Below are 19,258 nucleotides of genomic sequence, written 5' to 3'. Positions count from 1 at the left end.
TAGGTAGCAGAGATTTTGAATGTGAAAGAATAGACTGTGTAGCACAAACCTTAAAGAGGTAGTAAACCATCCAAAAAAAAAAAAATCCCTGCAAAATAATGTCATGATGTGCGAGTATGCATCGCATACTCGCACATTATGAAAGACTTACCTTAGAACGAAGCCCTGTCACCGCTGACAGGGATTCCATCTTCACCTGGTCTTCGGGTTGATTGGCCGAGCCAAAATGATATCACTCCTGTGCATGTGCTCTGAAGGAACGGCAAGTGTCTGCTGTTCCTTCAGAGATCATGCACCGGTGACGACATCGGCTGCAGAGACACTGAATATCTCCTAAACGATGCATATTTAAGAGAAATACTAGCAAATTTAAACACACTAACAAATTGAAGCTAAACTGAAGTTGATACTTCATTTAGGTGCATGTTTAAAGTGGTTGTATAGGCATAATGTTTTTTACCTTCATGCATTCTGTGGGCTCTCTGGGGACTTTCCCTCCTCATTGGCTGAGACAGCAGCTGGAGCCATTGGCACCTGCTGTTGTCAATCACAGCCAGTAAGCCAATGAGGAGAGAGAGGGGGCAGGGCTGAGCACACAAGGAAGCAGCTCAGAAGCAAGCCTGCGTGGGTGCCCCCATAGCAAGCTGCTTGCCCCGGGGGGCACGCAGCAGGAGGGAGGGGCCAGGAGTGCCGGAAGGGGGCCCGGGAAGAGGAGAATTGGGACTATGCTGTGTAAAACCACTGCACAGAACAGGTAAGTATAACATGTTTTTTTTTTTTGTTTTTTTTGTTTTAATTTTGCCTTTAATATCAATTTCACCCTAATGCCAGGCTGCTGTTAAATTTACCCATGCAGTAAGGATCCCCCCCAACCCCATGGTGCAGTGGTTAAATGCTCATTTAGCTAGCAGGGAAAGGAATAAGAACAAAACCTTTTTCTGCTTATTCTCCTGGCAGCCTGCGTTCTATGCCACTGTCCAACATTTTGCAATGCGGGCCTTGCTGCCCTTCCATACAATGTTCAACTGCTGGTACTGCACAGTATGTGATGATGTCAGACAGCTGCAACTGGTGAGGCTGAAAAAATAAGCAGCTTTGGGGAACTAGTCACATGCTGAAGAGGAATCCTGCAGGGCTGAGGAGTAAAGTAAGCATTTGTATTTATTCCTTTCCCCCTAGCCAAACAAGCGTTTAACCTGTGCAATTTGTTTATTATATCAGGTACTTATATAATACCATCAATTGACACAGGGCTTTACATATATTGTACATCAGTCCCTACCCTCAAGGAGCTTACAATCTAAGGCTGGCCATACATTATACAATTTCCTTGGACAATTTTCCTTTAGATTTACCAAAAGCTTATAATATGAGATCAAACCTAAACATTTTCAATTTGTATAGAAACAGGCAGGCCCTTGCACTACATAGTTGAAGGTAAATCTAACGGAAATTTGAATAAGGGCTCATGTACACAGGGCGTTTGGAAAACTCTTCTGAATGATGGAAACTGACTGCTGGAAACGTAGGTTAAAAAACGCCAGTTTAGCCGCGTTTGCATACCTCGTTTAGGCACGTTAAAGTGCGTTTGCGTTTAGAAGCGTTTTTAAAAGATAACCTCAGGAGACCTTCCCAAATGCCCAGAATGCACTGAAAAATAATAAAACAATTTACTATTTCAGACATTTTGAGAGGAATAGAAGCAGAGAGAGCAGTATGTGTTGAGGTGACCTGTCTTTTCTGGTTGTATTCACTATGGATCCCATCATGAGCATAATGCAGCACGTTCTAACATTTTTTGCTTCATGCAAAATGTGGAACTGACTGCACTGGTGTACTAGGTCCATTTGAATACATGGAAAACGCTTTGCATGCATTTCTGATGATGAAAAAAGGCACGGGACAGCATCTGGACATGGAACAGTTAAAAAACGCTTCTAAACGCAAACGCGGTTAACCACATTTACAAGCGTTTACACACGTTTACAAGCATTTGGCATTTGAAACGCCGGTAAAATCTACTCCTGAACGCAAGTTTGGTGTGTTCAAAAAAACGACTGTAACCTCAACTGCCTGTAAACGACTGTAAACGACTATGTGTACATGGACACATAGGAAAACATTAGGGAGAGTTCAGGGATTGCTGAACGCTGAACAGCTCCTGAACGTCAGTTTAAGAGCTGCAGTGTACATGAGCCCTAAGAAAATTGTATAATGTAATGCCAGCCTTTGGTCCCTAACCAGGGGCAGACTGACAACTCATGGGGCCCCCCGGCAATAGGGGATCATGGGGCCCCTGTGTCCTTGCCCAAACTCAAAAGCCCATGAAAAAGGTGCCAGGGGCATCTCATGGGGCCCCCTACTGACCCCGGGCCCTCGGGCAGTGCCCGAGTTTCCAAATGGTCAGTCCGCCCCTGTCCCTAACTCACAATCATACACTTTGGCCAATTTACCTGCCAGAATGTCTTTGGAGTATGGGAGGAAACCCACACAGACACAGGGAGGACATGCAAACTCTGTGCAGGTAAGGCAATGGTTAGGATTCAAACCGATAACCCAAGTGCTGTTAGGTGGAAGTGCTAACCACTGAGCCACTGTGCTGCCCAGCAAGGTGAATGCAATGTAAGGGGAAGGGAAGTAACGTGAGTAAATTTAATAGCAACCTGGTGTTGGGCTTAAAGCTGATTATATCATGGAGTCACACCACATCTCCTAAGGTGGGCATACACATAGCGATTTGTGATTGATCTAGAAATAAGTCATTTAACAATTAAAATACGGTACAATGCAACACGCATGCTGTTCTTCCACGTTTTGCGATTAACTGAAAGTATCAATCACTCTATATTATATTCTATAAATCATAAATGTAAATGATAGATTACAAATGGTTTTCCTATCAATCTATATTACAAATGGCTCTCTGGCACACACAGATATTTCTTTGAGCAATAAGGGACAATTGATATTCGATAAACTTGATAAATCTCTGATTTATTAATTTTATTCTGTTTTATCAGTTTAATCGCTTATAATCAGTGTGAATAAATATATCCAAGCCTTTTTTTGTGCCGGGACAGTACTGTACTTAGGATGCCACTACTGACTTGTCACTTGCCATTATCAGTGGCTGGGTGGGGGGGTAGTTCTTGCACCTATCTCCTGAAAAAAAAAGCCCTGATTAGCTCAATTCATGTAGCCAACATTAGGAATGTCTCTAAATGGCAGCCCAAGACAATCGGAGTGGTAAGTCCTGGTGCAAGATGTGACTATACCTTGCATCATGGAATTTCACACATGCAGTATATCAGTAACCTTAGTTATAACCAGGGTTAAATCAGTAAAGATGTCCACCAAAAACAGGATGTTAATAGCTGTACTCTCTGGAATATCCCCTGATTATTAAATGTACTCTTGATCAGAGACATTAACTTGGCTCAAAAGCCAGATCCTTAAACTGGCTCTGTCAGTTGCTGTAATGTCACATATGACTTCCAGACTACAAAGAGAGAGACAGGATTTATATGACAGCTGCCGTGCACTGAGAGGACGAAAGCAAAATGAAAGGGTTAATCCATGCTGTGATTGTTGTGCCACTGTGTCCCCCTGAGACATTTTCTGTCAGCAAGTAAATGATTCACCCACCAAGAAGCAGCTGCTGACCAGGAACACCGCTCTATGCCAGACAAAATTTTATTTCCCCAGATTCAATTTTACTCTGCAAATGCTTTCTTTATATCAGCCTTAAATCAATGTTTTTAAACAGAATGGAGTCATCTGTGTAAATTATAATGGCACTGGTGGTGTAATGGTGTGACTTCTGATCTTAGGGCCAGGTTTGCATCATAGGCATTCCTAGTCATTTCTAAGTTTTGTTCATTTTATAGACACATTGGGGTTTATTTACTAAAGCTGGAGAGTCCAAAATCAGACTCCCTTCTGCATAGAAACCAATCAGCTTCCAGGTTTCATTGCCAAAGCTTCATTGAACAAGCTGAGGTTAGAAGCTGATTGGTTTCTAGGCAGAAGGGAGTCTGATTTTGGACTCTCCAGCTTTAGTAAATAAACCCCATTATGACTGTAAACATGTGCTGGGTGTCTACTGAGGCCTAGTTGTAGTGAAGAGTGTATATCTTGGTCCGCTCTTCCTTATACACAGCATAGTTCCTCCCCACAGTGGCCTGCCTTTAACAGCCTACTTCTAAAATGAAGGTTATTGCAGTATGGAGCCTGCGGTGTCCTCGAGCTCTATACCTGAGGGGGATGTTCACCCTAGAACTACTCTATGAACAGCCATATAACACATGTACCTTTAGGGCTCATGTACATTGCAGCTGATAAACTCACATTTAGGAGCTGTTCAGCGTTTTTTTCAGCAGCCCCTGAACTCACCCTAATGTTTTCCTATGTGTCCATGTACACATCTTCGTTTACAGTCGTTTACAGGCATTTGAGTTTACAGTTGTTGTTTTTTTAATGCAGAAAACTTGCATTCAGCAGTCAATTTTATCAGCATTTCAAATGCTTGTAAACGCGGCAAATCGCGTTTATAAGCGTTTGCAAATTTTTTTTAACTCTTCCAGTTCCCGATGCTATCCAGAGCCTTTTTTCATCATGAAAAATGCATGCAGTGTTTTCAAGGTACTCAAATGGACAAAACACTAAACACAGGATGTTCCTACTAAGCTTGTCACACATTGTAATGACCAATTCACACTTCAGACCTCTCCCACCCTTGGAAACAAAAAAAATGTTAATGACCATTCACACTGCAAAGTCCTCATCAAGACCCCCTGCCAGGTGGCCTTAATGATTCCCTCCACCAGACACCTTTCCCACCATTGGAAACAAAAGAAATGTTAATGAGCAACTCACACCTAAACTAATCTCAACACATACTGCTGTGTCTTCTTCTACTCTCTGTATTTCTCTGAAACAGTCTGAAATAGTTAATCATTTACCACTTTTCAGTGCATTCTGGGCATTTGGGAGGTTCTCCTGTGCTTATCTTTAAAAAATGCTTCTAAATGCAAATGCGCATAAACGTGCATAAAAGCGCAAAAAAGCGTTATGCGAACGTGGCTAAACAGACATTTTTTAACCTACTTTTTCCAGCAGTCAGTTTCCATCGTTCAGAAGTGTCCCGTGTACATGGGGCCTTATAAATTCATAGTGCTTTGTTTGACCTCTGCCTGCACTCTTATTTTTCAGCAATCAAAATTGGAACATGCAAGCCATGCACACTCATGTGTCAATCAGCCCCCACCCCATATTAGCTACATACACTCACCGGCCACTTTATTAGGTACACCTGTTCAATTGCTTGGTAACACAATAGCTATACAGCCAATCACATGGCAGAAACTCATTTTATTTAGGCATTCAGATGTGATGAAGACTTGTTCAAGTTCAAACCGATCATCAGAATGAGGAAAAAAGGAGATTTAGGTGACTTTGAACATGGCATGGTCTACTAATCTACTGGAATTTTCATGAACAACCATCTGTAGAGTTTACAGAGAATGGTCCAAAAAAAAGAAAAAATATCCAGTGAGCGGCAGTTATGTGGACGACAATGCCTTGTTGATGTCAGAGGTCAGAGGAGAATGGGCAGACTGGTTCGAGATGACAGAGAGGCAATGTTACCTCAGATAAGCACTCGTTACAACCAAGGTATGCAGAACACCATCTCTGAATGCACACCATGTCGAACCTTGAAGCAGATGGACTACAGCAGCAGAAGGCCACAACGGGTGCCACTCCTGCCAGCTAAGAACAGGAAACGGAGGCTACAATTAGCACAGCCTCACCAAAATTGGACAAAAGAAGATTGGAAAAACATTGCCTGGTCTGTTGAATCTCAATTTCAGCTGCGACATTCAGATGGTAGGGTCAGAATTTGATGTAAACAACATGAAAGCATGGATTCATCCTGCCTTGTATCAACTGTTCAGGCTGGTGGTGGTGGTTTATTGGTGTGGGGGATATTTACTTGGCACTAGCAAGGCGTACCTAATAAAGTGGCTGGTCAGTGCATTGTGATTGCAAAGCCTAGCTGGAAAAAGCTTACTCTGTGCCTTAATGCTGTCAAAGACATAGATAGCATGTAGGGGTGCTGAGTGACACCATGAGTTTCACAATGTCACTGGTAAATGGTCAGCAGTTTCCAGTGCTGACTGCTGGACAACCAGAGTGCAGACAGAAGTCAACCATGGTGCTATGCATTTATCTTGACACAATGTTCACACAGTAATTCTAGGGTAAACTTTCACTTTAACACTTAGAGGCTGGTCACAGTGACTTTGGCAGATTATGTGACTGGGCGCTCTTCCTGACTTTTTTTCTTCATTCATTTTAAATGTGATCTGCTTGCTTTAGAGTTTTAGGCAAGCGGAGCTCAATGCAGAGTGCTGAGCCTTATAATTGTGCAGTGTTTTTTAACATTACATAGAAACTTTGTATAGACCACTTAAAAAGTTATATTTTAATTATAGAGGGAGTTTGATGTATATTGAGTCAGTCCCTAGCTTCTTGGATTTGCCAACAATGCAAATATCTTTACATCATTCCTGAACATCTAACTCTAAGAGAAGTATGAGCGCTTCCACCCACTCTTGAACAGTGTTTATAAACACTAAGGTCAGACTTTTGACAGCAGAAGCTGTATTAGTTGCTGCATAATACAGGAACTCCTGGCTGTCATTTTGACATTAAGGAATACCCAGCAAAAGAAGTGGGAGAGGCAGTGGTGGGAAAAGTAAAGGGTGTACTGTGTATGCTCAGTGTACTTTAACCCTTTCACACGTAAGGGTAAACCAAATCTAAATGCCTAAGCACAAATTTGCAATGTTCACATGTGTTAGTAAAACTGTACTTATCATCACAACTACTTTGTACATCCAGGTGAATTATACCTTGTTTTTTGTCAGGACAAATTGGGCTTTCATTTGGTGGTAAGTGGTAATGGATATTTCCTGATTGTTTTGTATTAACAAAGGAAAACTGGCCCAAAATAGTAAAAAAAAATAAATCTTTTTTTAAATTTAGCTGTGTGTTTCTTGTTACTGCCATAACCTACCATCAAAGAACAACCCAAAATAAAGTTTCCAGCTCTTGACGATCGCATCAATACCATATATGTGTATGTTATTTGTTGTTTGTGCCCATAGTACAGCCAAGAAACAATAGTGCGCATTTCGTTTTTTTGTTACCTAAAACACACTGACACTGACACTGATACCATTTTTTTAAAATCCTGACCTTTGACCCTGACCTTTTGACCTTGACCTTTGACCCTGTCCTTGACCCAAACACTTACCCTGGCACTGAACTAGATCAAACCTTGATCTAGGTATTTCTTCTTTATTTTTTCTTTTCTTTTTTACTTTTTATTTATTTATTTATTTTTTACAAACATTTTTTTCCCCCACTATGCCAGGAGAGAGAAAAAAAAAACAAGGGGCCCGGGCTGTACAGTGACTGATTACTGTGATAGCCAATCAGATGCTATCACAGGGATCAAGTGACCCGCAATCGGGAGTCCCGGGTCCCAATCGTTAGAACGGGACCCGGGGTTCTCAGTGACACTGCGGTCTTTGTGCTGGGAAGGTGCTGTGTGGCACACTCCCAGCACAAAGACAGGTACACAAATATGCTGCCCCACGGAAAAAAGCCCAGTTCTGTGAGGCCGCATATTTGTGTTACAGCGGCGTCAAGGGGTTAATGAAGCTTTTTTTGAGTCTGGTTAGCATGCATACACTCAAAACTTGTTAACCCCTTTACACCCCAGTAACCCATATGTGTGGTGGCAGCAGACTGGGCTTTAATGTCTGCATGCCAAACATATGCGTTGCTGGGCGGGCAATGTTTAGGTGGCGGAAGCGTACTCCCTGCATGCTCCCAGCACAAAGACCAAGCTGCCGAAAACGTCTCTCAAGAAACCATTGGTAGCTGGCACATGATCAGTTTCCGATCATGTGATTACTGTGACAACCAATCACAGAGGTCAAGTGAATGCTGATCCTTCCCGCCCCCTGGGCTTTAAGAAGTTTTAAAGGAGATGCCAGGGTGGGTAGCACGGGTTTAAACAAAAACTCCACATTTGTGTTAAAATAAAATAAGATATACAACTGCTGCTCAAGTCAGTTTGTAATTGGTTTGCTGCTTTTACCAGAAGTCTGTGTAGCTCTTGGAATTCAAATTACAGGCATTCACTGCAATAGGTGTTTCGTCTTTGGTTGGAGACTGGGGAAGGGTGGTGCACATGTAGTGGGAAGCTGTTGTTTCTCTTCCTAACACAACCCTGAGACTGCAGCTGGCAGTGATAGATAGTAAAGGTATAGACTAATGCAGGCCATAGACGGGTCGAAAATCGGCCGATTTTTTTTTTGCACCATTAGTGGGTTATTTGGTCGGCCGTTTTTCGGGGTTTTGGTACATTTTTTTTATTGGTAAAGTTGGAAAAAAATCGGCCGATTTTGCAGATTGGGCGATTTTCCCGGCAACGATGGGCAAATCGGCCGATTGTTTTACCGATAAAAAAATCTGCGCATGAGTCGTGACCTGCAAGAAGAAGAAAAAGAAGAGGAAGAGAAAGAAGAGGAATAAGAAAAAGAAGAAGAAGAAGAAAAAGAAAAAGAAGAAAAAGAAGAATTCCAGTCCGTTATTATATTTGACATGAAAAAGTATTGCGGTTGTAACAATGTATCTATTTGTATCCAAATAAAAACATCTGTATCCGAAATGGATACAAATGGATACATTATTGCAACCGCAATACATTTTCATGTCAAATATAACAGCGGAGCTCTCTGCAAGGGACAGAAATAATTAAATGCCGGTCGTATACGGGACAAAAATCGGCCAATTTTTTTTACCATTGGTGGCAACGTCGGCCTATTGAATGACCAATTTTTCTTTTTTTTTTTTTTTTTAAAGCATCTGTATGAAGTCTGCTAATGTTTATATAAAGTGTATACTTCACATGGGAAGCTGAGGGAATAGTTTGTTTCCTAAATGAAAATTGAAAGCTCTCCCAAATGTTGATAACTTATATGCAGTAAAACTGTATTGGAAATAATGGGCCACCCACCACATACTTTATGGCACCAGTTGATACTTTTGGTTAACTTAGTGCTGCAAAAATTCATCCACAACTTACTATTCAAAGACAAGTGACTTCTATAAATATGAGTGATGGTGGTTTTATGAATTGAGTGAAATGTTTTCTTATATTATGTTTTGTTGAGAAGCATGATACACTATATAACTTTTTTTAACAAATGTGAATAGATTGCGCTTCATGGCGGAAATGCAATACACTGTTATGCTAGTATATAAGTAGTATTTATATGAAGAGCTTACTGTGGACAAAACACATGAAACCCACCTTGTTAATACATGCATTGTGGCCACCTCTTCCATAAAAATGATCCAGACAGTTGGTGTGCATTCCTACACCTTGGCTGAAGACCTCATTGATCCTGTTTATAGATACTGCACATACAGCAGATCTGTTTGTCAATTCGGCAGAGTCCGGCTTACTTTGAGCAAAGACAGCGTACAAAATGTCATCATCCGGACTGAAGTTAGTCTCACTTGCCAATGTTTCCCCTGCCTTACTGATTGTGGCAGCTTGTAAGATATTGAAATTCTCTCCCATAGCCATCCTTTTCCTTCGCCTCTCTGTATAGAAACACTCAAAAGGCATTTCAATATAGGAACGCAACTCAGAGTCTGAAGCACAGAATCTGATGATTCTAGTGTGATAGGCCTGGGAGTCCAAAGATTCTTTCTGTACTGTTAAAAAGTAAATAAAGTCTTTACTTTTAAAGGTATAAATGTAGTGGATTGGATATGATTCTCTAAATTTGGGGAGGACATCCATGTAAGAATCATCTGTGAGAAACTCAAAGCCATCTTGTGTCTCTTTTAGTCTCCGGACCGACACTGAATGAAGACTAGAGGGTGACCCTCTAAGAGTGTTGCCTGCATAGAATGTGACAAACCTATCCTTTTCCATTACCAGGATTTTACTTCCCAAGTCACTGACAACACAGTCAGGACAATAATCTGTAACATTTGTAATCGGTGAGGAGAACAAACAGTGAACATCATGACCTATGTCCCAGGGTTTCTTAGGGTTGAGCACATGCCGCTGACAGGTTCCTTGATGGACACTTCCACAGCTTATCAGCTGCTCCTCATAGAAGTCTTCAAAAAGTAAAGCCATATTGACATTGTCCTTCCAAGTACCATTTGATGACTTTTCCTTTTCCAGACAGCCCTCACAAGGTCCTCCACAGTCAGACAGCTCCATTACAGGTCCTGTTTTGTACTCATATACTTTAGTGAGGTTTTCATTCAGTACAAAGAGCTTATTCACTGCCCCCACATAAATGTAGCCATTGTGCTGAAGAATATTATGTATTTGTGTATCAGCGGTGAAGGACTGGAGGTTATATTTGATATCAAGGTTCATCTCTGAAATCTTAGCTGCCTCCTCGCACTGTTCAACACTATTCCAAACTAGTCCAAAGAAGATTACCAGAACTGATGGAACCGACACATTCCCTGACATCTTGGTCCAAATAAGCTGTTCAGAAGAAAAAAAAAACAGTCAATGCAGGAAAACTATAGTCCCCTTGCACATGTCTAGACAGCACAAACAAGCACTATGGGATGATATAATAATTAAAAATAGAAATGAGGGACAGATTTAACATAATAGAATTGAGCTCATTCTTAAACAATGATGGTCTGTATTTTTGTGGTAACAACACCAATTTTATCCCCAGCAGTGATTAAGTTTACTAAGCTCACACTTTTCTTTTATCCTGAGATAGAATGGTGTGGTTTGATGTGGTTCAGACCAATGACCAGTGTGACATTTCGTGCTCTGTGAAACGCAAGGCCAATTACAGTGGCTTCATACAAGTGTGAGCACCACAAACACACTATGAGTCACGCATCTTGTTTTTCTAGTGGTACAACGTTAAAGTTATTGAGTAAAAATGAATCACACAATTAAAGAAAAATGTCAGATGTTGTTAGCAGAGGCCAAGGAAATGCATAATCTTTCCTGAAAAATACTACCCTACTGTATGTTAACTAGCAAAATAAGCTAGCAATTAACAGCAGACCAGGTTGGTCACTGAGTCCCATGACTTCAAGGGCAAACCAAGGGCTTATTTTGTCTGTTGGTGGTTATATGACAGCCACAACAAAAATGTTAATCTCAAACTTTGTTTGGCTAGTATGGGTTAAGATATTTTAAGGCTTCCTTAAAATGCACCTGTCATGATGTCTACTTAAAAAACATAGTTTCACTTTTGCCAATGGAAGATATGAAATTGAACTTGGGTAGAGGACACAAGTCTTCCGACACTCCAGGATGAAAGAAAAAGTATGTTTCACTATACTGTGTATTATTAGCTATTTCTGCAAAAAAAATAAAATGTGCAAATGACCTTTGACTTGCTATTTTGTATCTCTTCATAGCTTCTGCAGAGCATGAAATCAACAAAGTTCTTTAGCATTAACCAGCAAATGTTCCAAGCATGGTTGGTTGCTGGCCTAGCAATTCCAAATATTTAGTAATACATAACCAATCAGATATGTCCTTCAACTGCCATAGTTAAACTAAGTCACAAGGATTATTACACCTATGGAATTTGTTGGTAGTTTCAGTGTTTTGAAGCATTAAGTAAATCTTAACCACTTGCCCTCCTGAGATTTTATCCCCCTTCCTGACCAGGCCATTTTTTGCGTTACGGCGCTGTTACTTTAACTGACAATTGCGTGGTCATGCAACGCTGCACCCAAATGAAAGTTATGTCCTTTTTTTCCCATGAATTGAGCTTTCTTTTGGTAGCATTTGATTGCCTGTGCATTTTTTTTATTTTTTTTTATATGAAAAGAAAAAAGACCAACAATTTTGAGAAAAAAACTATAGTTTTGCTATTAAACATGTTCAGTAAAAAAAAAAAGTAAAAATCAAATTTCGTCATAAACGTAGACCGAAATGTATTCTGCTGCATGTCTTTGCTATAAAAAATCCCAATATGTGTAAATTAATTGGTTTCTGTGAAAGATATAGCGTTTACAAATGGCGGTATATATACTGGGATTTTTTAATTACATTTTTTATTTTTACTAGTAATGGTGGTGATCAGCGACTTACAGCAGGACTGCGGCAGGCATTCTGACACTGGGGGAACTGACTTGGTGTCACTGACATCGCCATTGACACCAATACAGTGATCAGTGCTAAAACAAATCACAGGCACTGTACTAATGGCACTGGGCAGGAAGGGGTTAACATGAGGGGGGATCAAAGGGTTAACTGTGTGCTGTTTTACTTGTTTCTGTGTGCTTCACTGTAAGCACACTGCTTTGCATGGTTGTGCTGCGCACAGTCACCCAAAGCCGTGCGCACGAGCTGACAGTTCTCCTCCCCATCGGAGATGCTCAGTAATCACCAGGTGCCAGCAAATAATCACTGGCCGGGACCCAGAGATTGACAGCCGTGGCCGTGAACGGCGGCGTGGGTAGGGAGTGCACCCCCTACCTGGAAATGCGAAATCACGTATATATACGTGTTTTTGCGCACCCGTTCCACCCTATAGCAGTACAGAAAGCAGTTAAAAAATGTCAACATTTCTTGTCTTATTGTGGTTGATATATTAAAGGGTTAAACAATTTTCACTTAGTAAAGTGAATGTTTACTGAATGAAGGTGCATTCACTTTAACCATCAATTCAATCATTCAACGCGATTCAAAGCAGTTGTAGGTTCACCTGATTTACTAAGCTAAGACAACATTCTTTACGGATTTAGTAATTCAACTAATGGCAACATCTAATGTTTGTGTAGTATTATGTTCAGCAGACTGTGTTCTTCTATTGTTGTGACTTAGCTGACGTTCAGAGCACATTTTATGCCCAATTCTTGAAAAACTCCACGTAATCCCAAGGGGTTCACATACTTTTTCTTGCAACTGTAATCACATTTCCTTTCTTCCTTCCACTCTGTTTGGGTAAGAACAGAAATACCCAGTATTGATCAATTGACTCACTCTCCTATTAGTTGACAGCACTGGTGCTTGGTGATTGGAAGAGGACCCTCAAACCTGTGTAGGCTTCCATTGGGATTGACTCAGAACTTACACAGGCCTTCTTCTCAGAGTCATAATGTGCCACAGTAGACAGGGGTGCAAGTCTCCACCATGGACATGACCAAATGCCCTTATGGTAGTTTGTGGGCTGCACAGTGGATAAATGGTTAGCACTTCTGCATAGCAGCACTAGGGTCATTGGTTCAAATCCCAACCATGGCACCACCTTTCTGGAGTTTGCGTGTTCTCCCTGTGGTTGCGTGGGTTTACTTCCACACTCCAAATACATGCCAGTAGGTTAATTGGCTTCTGTCCAAATTGGCCTGTGTGTATATGAATATGAGTTAGGGATCTAAGATTGTATGCTCTTTGAGAGCTGTGTAAAATGACACAACTATATAAGGACCTGTAATAAATAAATATGATCACTAGCTAGGCTGTGGGGCTCTAATTTAGTTCTGCATATGCTGTCACATATTTCCCAATAATAAAGTGTAATTATACAGAAATAAAGTGTACAAGAATATAAAAATGTAATGCAACAAAACAGATGCATCCACACATTACAAACAGTTAGGAACATACTGTGCATGCAGAGATCACTTTATAGTCTGTGCGGTGTATTTTTTGGTACATACAGTCAGGTCCATAAATATTGGGACATTGACACAATTCTAACATTTTTGACTCTATACACCACCACAATGGATTTGAAATGAAACAAACAAGATGTGCTTTAACAACTGCAGACTGTCAGCTTTAATTTGAGGGTATTTACATCCAAATCAGGTAAACGGTGTAGGAATTACAACAGTTTGCATATGTGCCTCCCACTTTTTAAGGGACCAAAAGTAATGGGACAATTGGCTTCTTAGCTGTTCCATGGCCAGGTGTGTGTTATTCCTTCATTATCCCAATTACAATGAGCAGATAAAAGGTCCAGAGTTCATTTCAAGTGTGCTATTTGCATTTGGAATCTGTTGCTGTCAACTCTCAAGATGAGATCCAAAGAGCTGTCACCATCAGTGAAGCAAGCCATCATTAGGCTGAAAAAACAAAACAAACCCATCAGAGAGATAGCAAAAACATTAAGCGTGGCTAAAACAACTGTTTGGAACATTCTTAAAAAGAAGGAACACACCAGTGAGCTCAGCAACACCAAAAGACCCGGAAGACCACGGAAAACAACTGTGGTGGATGACCGAAGAATTCTTTCCCTGGTGCAGAAAACACCCTTCACAACAGTTGGCCAGATCAAGAACACTCTCCAGGAGGTAGGTGTATGTGTGTCAAAGTCAACAATCAAGAGAAGACTTCACCAGAGTGAATACAGAGGGTTCACCACAAGATGTAAACCATTGGTGAGCCTCAAAAACAGGAAGGTCAGATTAGAGTTTGCCAAACGACATCTAAAAAAGCCTTCACAGTTCTGGAACAACATCCTATGGACAGATGAGACCAACATCAACTTGTACCAGAGTGATGGGAAGAGAAGAGTATGGAGAAGGAAAGGAACTGCTCATGATCCTAAGCATACCACCTTGTCAGTGAAGCATGGTGGTGGTAGTGTCATGGCGTGGGCATGTATGGCTGCCAATGGAACTGGTTCTCTCGTATTTATTGATGATGTGACTGTTGACAAAAGCAGCAGGATGAATTCTGAAGTGTTACGGGCAATATTATCTGCTCATATTCAGCCAAAGGCTTCAGAACTCATTGGATGCCACTTCACAGTGCAGATGGACAATGACCCAAAGCAGACTGCAAAAGCAACCAAAGAGTTTTTTAAGGGAAAGAAGTGGAATGTTCTGCAATAGCCAATCACCTGACCTGAATCCGATTGAGCATTTCACTTGCTGAAGACAAAACTGAAGGGAAAATGCCCCAAGAACAAGCAGGAACTGAAGACAGTTGCAGTAGAGGCCTGGCAGAGCATCACCAGGGATGAAACCCAGCGTATGGTGATGTCTATGCGTTCCAGACTTCAGGCTGTAATTGACTGCAAAGGATTTGCAACCAAGTATTAAAAAGTGAAAGTTTGATTTATGATTATTATTCTGTCCCATTACTTTTGGTCCCTTAAAAAGTGGGAGGCACATATGCAAACTGTTGTAATTCCTACACCGTTCACTTGATTTGGATGTAAATACCCTCAAATTAAAGCTGACAGTCTGCAGTTAAAGCACATCTTGTTCGTTTCATTTCAAATCCATTGTGGTGGTGTATAGAGCCAGAAATGTTAGAATTGTGTCGATGTCCCAATATTTATGGACCTGACTGTATGTAAACCTTACCATGCATGTTACAATTTGACTTTACAATCTCCTTAGTATGCAATAAAGATCATACCTGGAGTTCAGCTTTTACGACTCAATATTAGTTCTTGTACCAAAAGGATAATTTACAATATAACCCATGTTTTGTATCAAGAAACCTTGCACTTGTTTTATTTGAAATCAACTATAGTAACTTTCCCCATTATTGCACCTACTGGGAGAGAATTACTAAAACTGGTGCACACATAATCTGGTTCAACTGTGCATGTTAGCCAATCAGCTTACAGATTTTATTGTCAAAGCTTATTTGAGCAAGCTGAAGTTAGAAGCTGATTGGTTACCATGTCCAGCCACACCAGATTCTGTGTGCACCAGTTTTAGTAAATCTCCCCCACTGTGCGGTTTGTAATTTTGTGTTGACATAAACTGGTACTTGTTAGCAGTACAAATGTGTTTTTACTTTCGCACAAAGTTTTGTACTTTGGTCCATATGCTTTTATCTTTTAGATAAACAGTACCTGGGGCTATGTACTTAGTGAAGTAGACTGTGCAAAGGAACTCACACTAAAAGGCAGCTGTGACGTTTCCCTTCCAGGGACACAGTGTGCAATGCCTAAAGGCTGAAAAAAAGGTTATTCTTTTGATGGTTGGTACAAATTTCTATTATGAATGCCCTAAGAAACTTTCCCAGGACAGCCCAAAAAATGAAATGCTGCAGATCTGTTTCCATGTGTAACTGATCTATTGTAAACAGGTGTTTCACAAACCTAGTAAATTAGGATATTTTCCTCTTATCACCTTTCATGCCAGTGTAGAACTTAGAGAAAGGAAATAAGATGAAACGTAGAAAGGTCGTAGGTCACTAATATGTCAATGGATGAGAGTCTTTCCGAACATGAAAGCCCAGGCACATTCCAGCCTATCTATAACATTCTAGAATACACAAAAATATTACATTACATCTGACAGGATGGTGGTTCCCACTGGAAATGTTTCATTAAAAAACAGAGCTTTCCAGAAACTGACCATTCATAGATTGCATACTTTTCTACAGCGTGATCATGTTATGCACAGCTTTAGCACAATACAAAACAGATCGTTTCATTTTTTCTTTTTCTTTTTTTTAATTTGTTCATTAAATTTATTTATAACAACTCTAATACATTTAATAAATAATCAATCAAAAAATTACCAAAAAACACATAAAACATGCTGATTCCAGTATGTTATCCAAGCAACAGAAACCTTGGAAATGTGTCTGTATATCTGGCTTAAAGCCTTTTAAAATAACTCTTGTTTTTCCAAGGCCTACTGCCTAGAGCCCCATAAAACTCCAATATCAAAAATGTTAAGGTCTGTTGCAAAAAAGTTGCTTATTTGAAGTAACCTTTCCACCTTCCATTTTCTACAGCTAGTCAAAAACTGTACAAATTTGCTCACTGGGTGGCCCTGTTGACTCCCTCCCCTTGAAAATCCCTCTATTGATAAAAAAACTAAGGAGCCAGGCAGAAAACTGATGTTCAAGTATTTTGTATTTTAAAATACAAAAGCTGCAGTGGGAGCTTTGTCCATCCATGGTTTATATAGTTGATAGAGGATGTAGCCACTGGTCCCAATTTGACAGCCACATGAGTGTGGATGGGTGGACACTATGTTCAAGGCCACTCTCCCCCACTCACATGGCTGTCAAATTAGTACCAAAGGCTGTATCCATACAGCTGCTACATCCCAACTGACATGAATGGGACTACCTGCACGTGGATTCATGGAACACCTGTGTATCCCACATGGAAAACAGCCTTTTGCATGGGTATACGGATTGGTATGCCCATGAAAATGAGGGCGTAGTGCTGATATTTGAATTTGTGGTTTAAACTGCTAATTATAACAGATCGGAAAAGCTTTGCTTAATTTTGCCAGTAAGTGTGAATTTAACTGGACTCCTTTTCCACCGCAGCCCCCACAAATCTGCAGCCAATTATGACTTTCTAATACTGACAAGACGCTCAACGTCACTACCTTGTAACCACAACAAAATGGGCACATTTTGTATATGGTTTGTGGAAGCCCCTCACAGTGCCTCACTGCTTTTTCTGGCAGGTTTTTCTTTTTTTACTGCACAGGGACTAATCAAAATCATTATAAATCAATATTATAATAAAGAGAAGGTGCCAGGTGGTCCTACCTTACATGCCTTGCCTTACTGCATTTGAAGGACAAAGCAGCAAGTTCCCTTGAATGATAGCCAGTTCATTTGGTGATACTTACCTGGCCACAGGAAACTTCATTAAATCCCAACAAAAAATCTACCCTTGTACTCACTTTTGTTGCTAGTGGTTTAGACATTAATGACTGTGTGTTGAGTTATTTTGAGGGGACAGCAAATTTACACTGTTATACAAGCTGTACACTCACTACTTTACATTGTAGCAAAGTGTCATTTCTTCAGTGTTGTCACATGAAAAGACATAATAAAATATTTACAAAAATGTAAGGGGTGTTGTACTCACTTCTGGGAGATACTGTATATATATATATGTATATATATATATATATATATATATATATTATGTATATATATATATCAATTGCTGTATGCAGGTGTACACTGGAACTTGCATAAACACACACATGCATATAGACACATATACTTCCCAACTTTTCAAAATGAGAAAGACACCTTATACCATAAAGTATGTAAGCAATGGGCACGCCCCTGCCACACTCCCAATTACACGGATCATGAAGAATTAATATGTAAAAAATGATTGGTTAAATATACAAGTGTAAAAAAGCACTGCTTTTACTTTATACTCTTTTTTTTTTAAATAGCTAATTAAATTATTTAAAGGTAGAAGTAAAGTTTTACTGTAGTTTAACACTTTTAGTAGTTGAATAATGCATTCTTTTAACTACTTGCCTACTGGACACTTATACCCCCTTCCTGCCCACACCAATTTTCAGCTTTCAGCACTGTTGCACTTTGAATGACAATAGCGCAGTCATGCAACATTGTACCCATATTAAGTTTTTATAATTTTTTTTCACACAAATAGAGCTTTCTTTTGGTGGTATTTGATCGCCACCAGGTGTTTTATTTTTTGCGCTATAAACAAAAAAAGAGCAAAAAAATTGGAGAAAAAAAAGTTTTTCTTTGTTTCTATTATAAAATTTAGCAAACAGGTAATTTTTTTCCTTCACTGATATACGTTGATGAGGTTGCACTGATAGGCATCACTGATGAGCACTGATGAAGTGGCATGGATAGGCAGCACTGATGGGCACTGATAGGAAGCACTGATAGGCGGCACTGATAGGCAGCATTGACAGGCGGCAATGATGAGCTGGTACTGATGTGCTGCACTGAAAGGCGGCACTGATGGGCACTGATAGGCGGCACTGATGGGCAGCACTGCTGGGCAGCACTGATGGGCAACACTGCTGGGTGGCACTGTTTGGCACAGGTAGGTGGCACTGCTGGGCACAGTTGGGTGACACTGCAGGGCACAGGTGGATGGCAGTGATGGGCACAGGTGGATGGCACAGGTGGGCGGCACTGCTGGGCACCCTGATGATCAGTGCCGAACACTTCTCTGACAATTGCCGATTATCGGCAGCACTTTCCTCATGCTGTGACAGCGTGAGTAAAGTGCAGCCAATAACCGGAAACTATATTTACCCGGTGACTTGTCATTGGACACCGCTGATCATGTGGTAAAAGGCCGTTTACCATATCATGTGACTAGCTGTGTCTGTAGGCTGGGGGCACGCAGGGGGCATGTTCTGGAATGACATCCAGTGACGTAGTCCCAGAACTAGACAACCGCGCTGTAGCCGTCTTTCGGCTATAGTGCGATAGGGAAGAGGT

The 19,258-nt window shown here is 40.6% G+C and overlaps 1 protein-coding gene across 1 annotated transcript in view; it reads right to left on the bottom strand.

The window, feature by feature from the left end:
- Positions 1-19,258, bottom strand: part of MET (MET proto-oncogene, receptor tyrosine kinase) — a 215,901-nt gene that overhangs the window by 159,763 nt on the left and 36,880 nt on the right. Inside the window, exon 2 of the mRNA XM_089672085.1 lies at positions 9,389-10,594. Within this exon, the coding sequence (XP_089528211.1) occupies positions 9,389-10,579 (1,191 nt within the window). The 5' untranslated portion in view covers positions 10,580-10,594. The remainder of the gene's footprint in view (positions 1-9,388; positions 10,595-19,258) is intronic.

This window comes from Staurois parvus, unplaced genomic scaffold (assembly GCF_062004578.1).
Source record: "Staurois parvus isolate SC_StPar_1 unplaced genomic scaffold, SC_StPar_1.0 ptg000120l, whole genome shotgun sequence".
Classification (NCBI taxonomy): domain Eukaryota; kingdom Metazoa; phylum Chordata; class Amphibia; order Anura; family Ranidae; genus Staurois; species Staurois parvus.
Note: the sequence above shows the minus strand (reverse complement) of the source record. Positions and strands in the feature narration are given on the sequence as shown.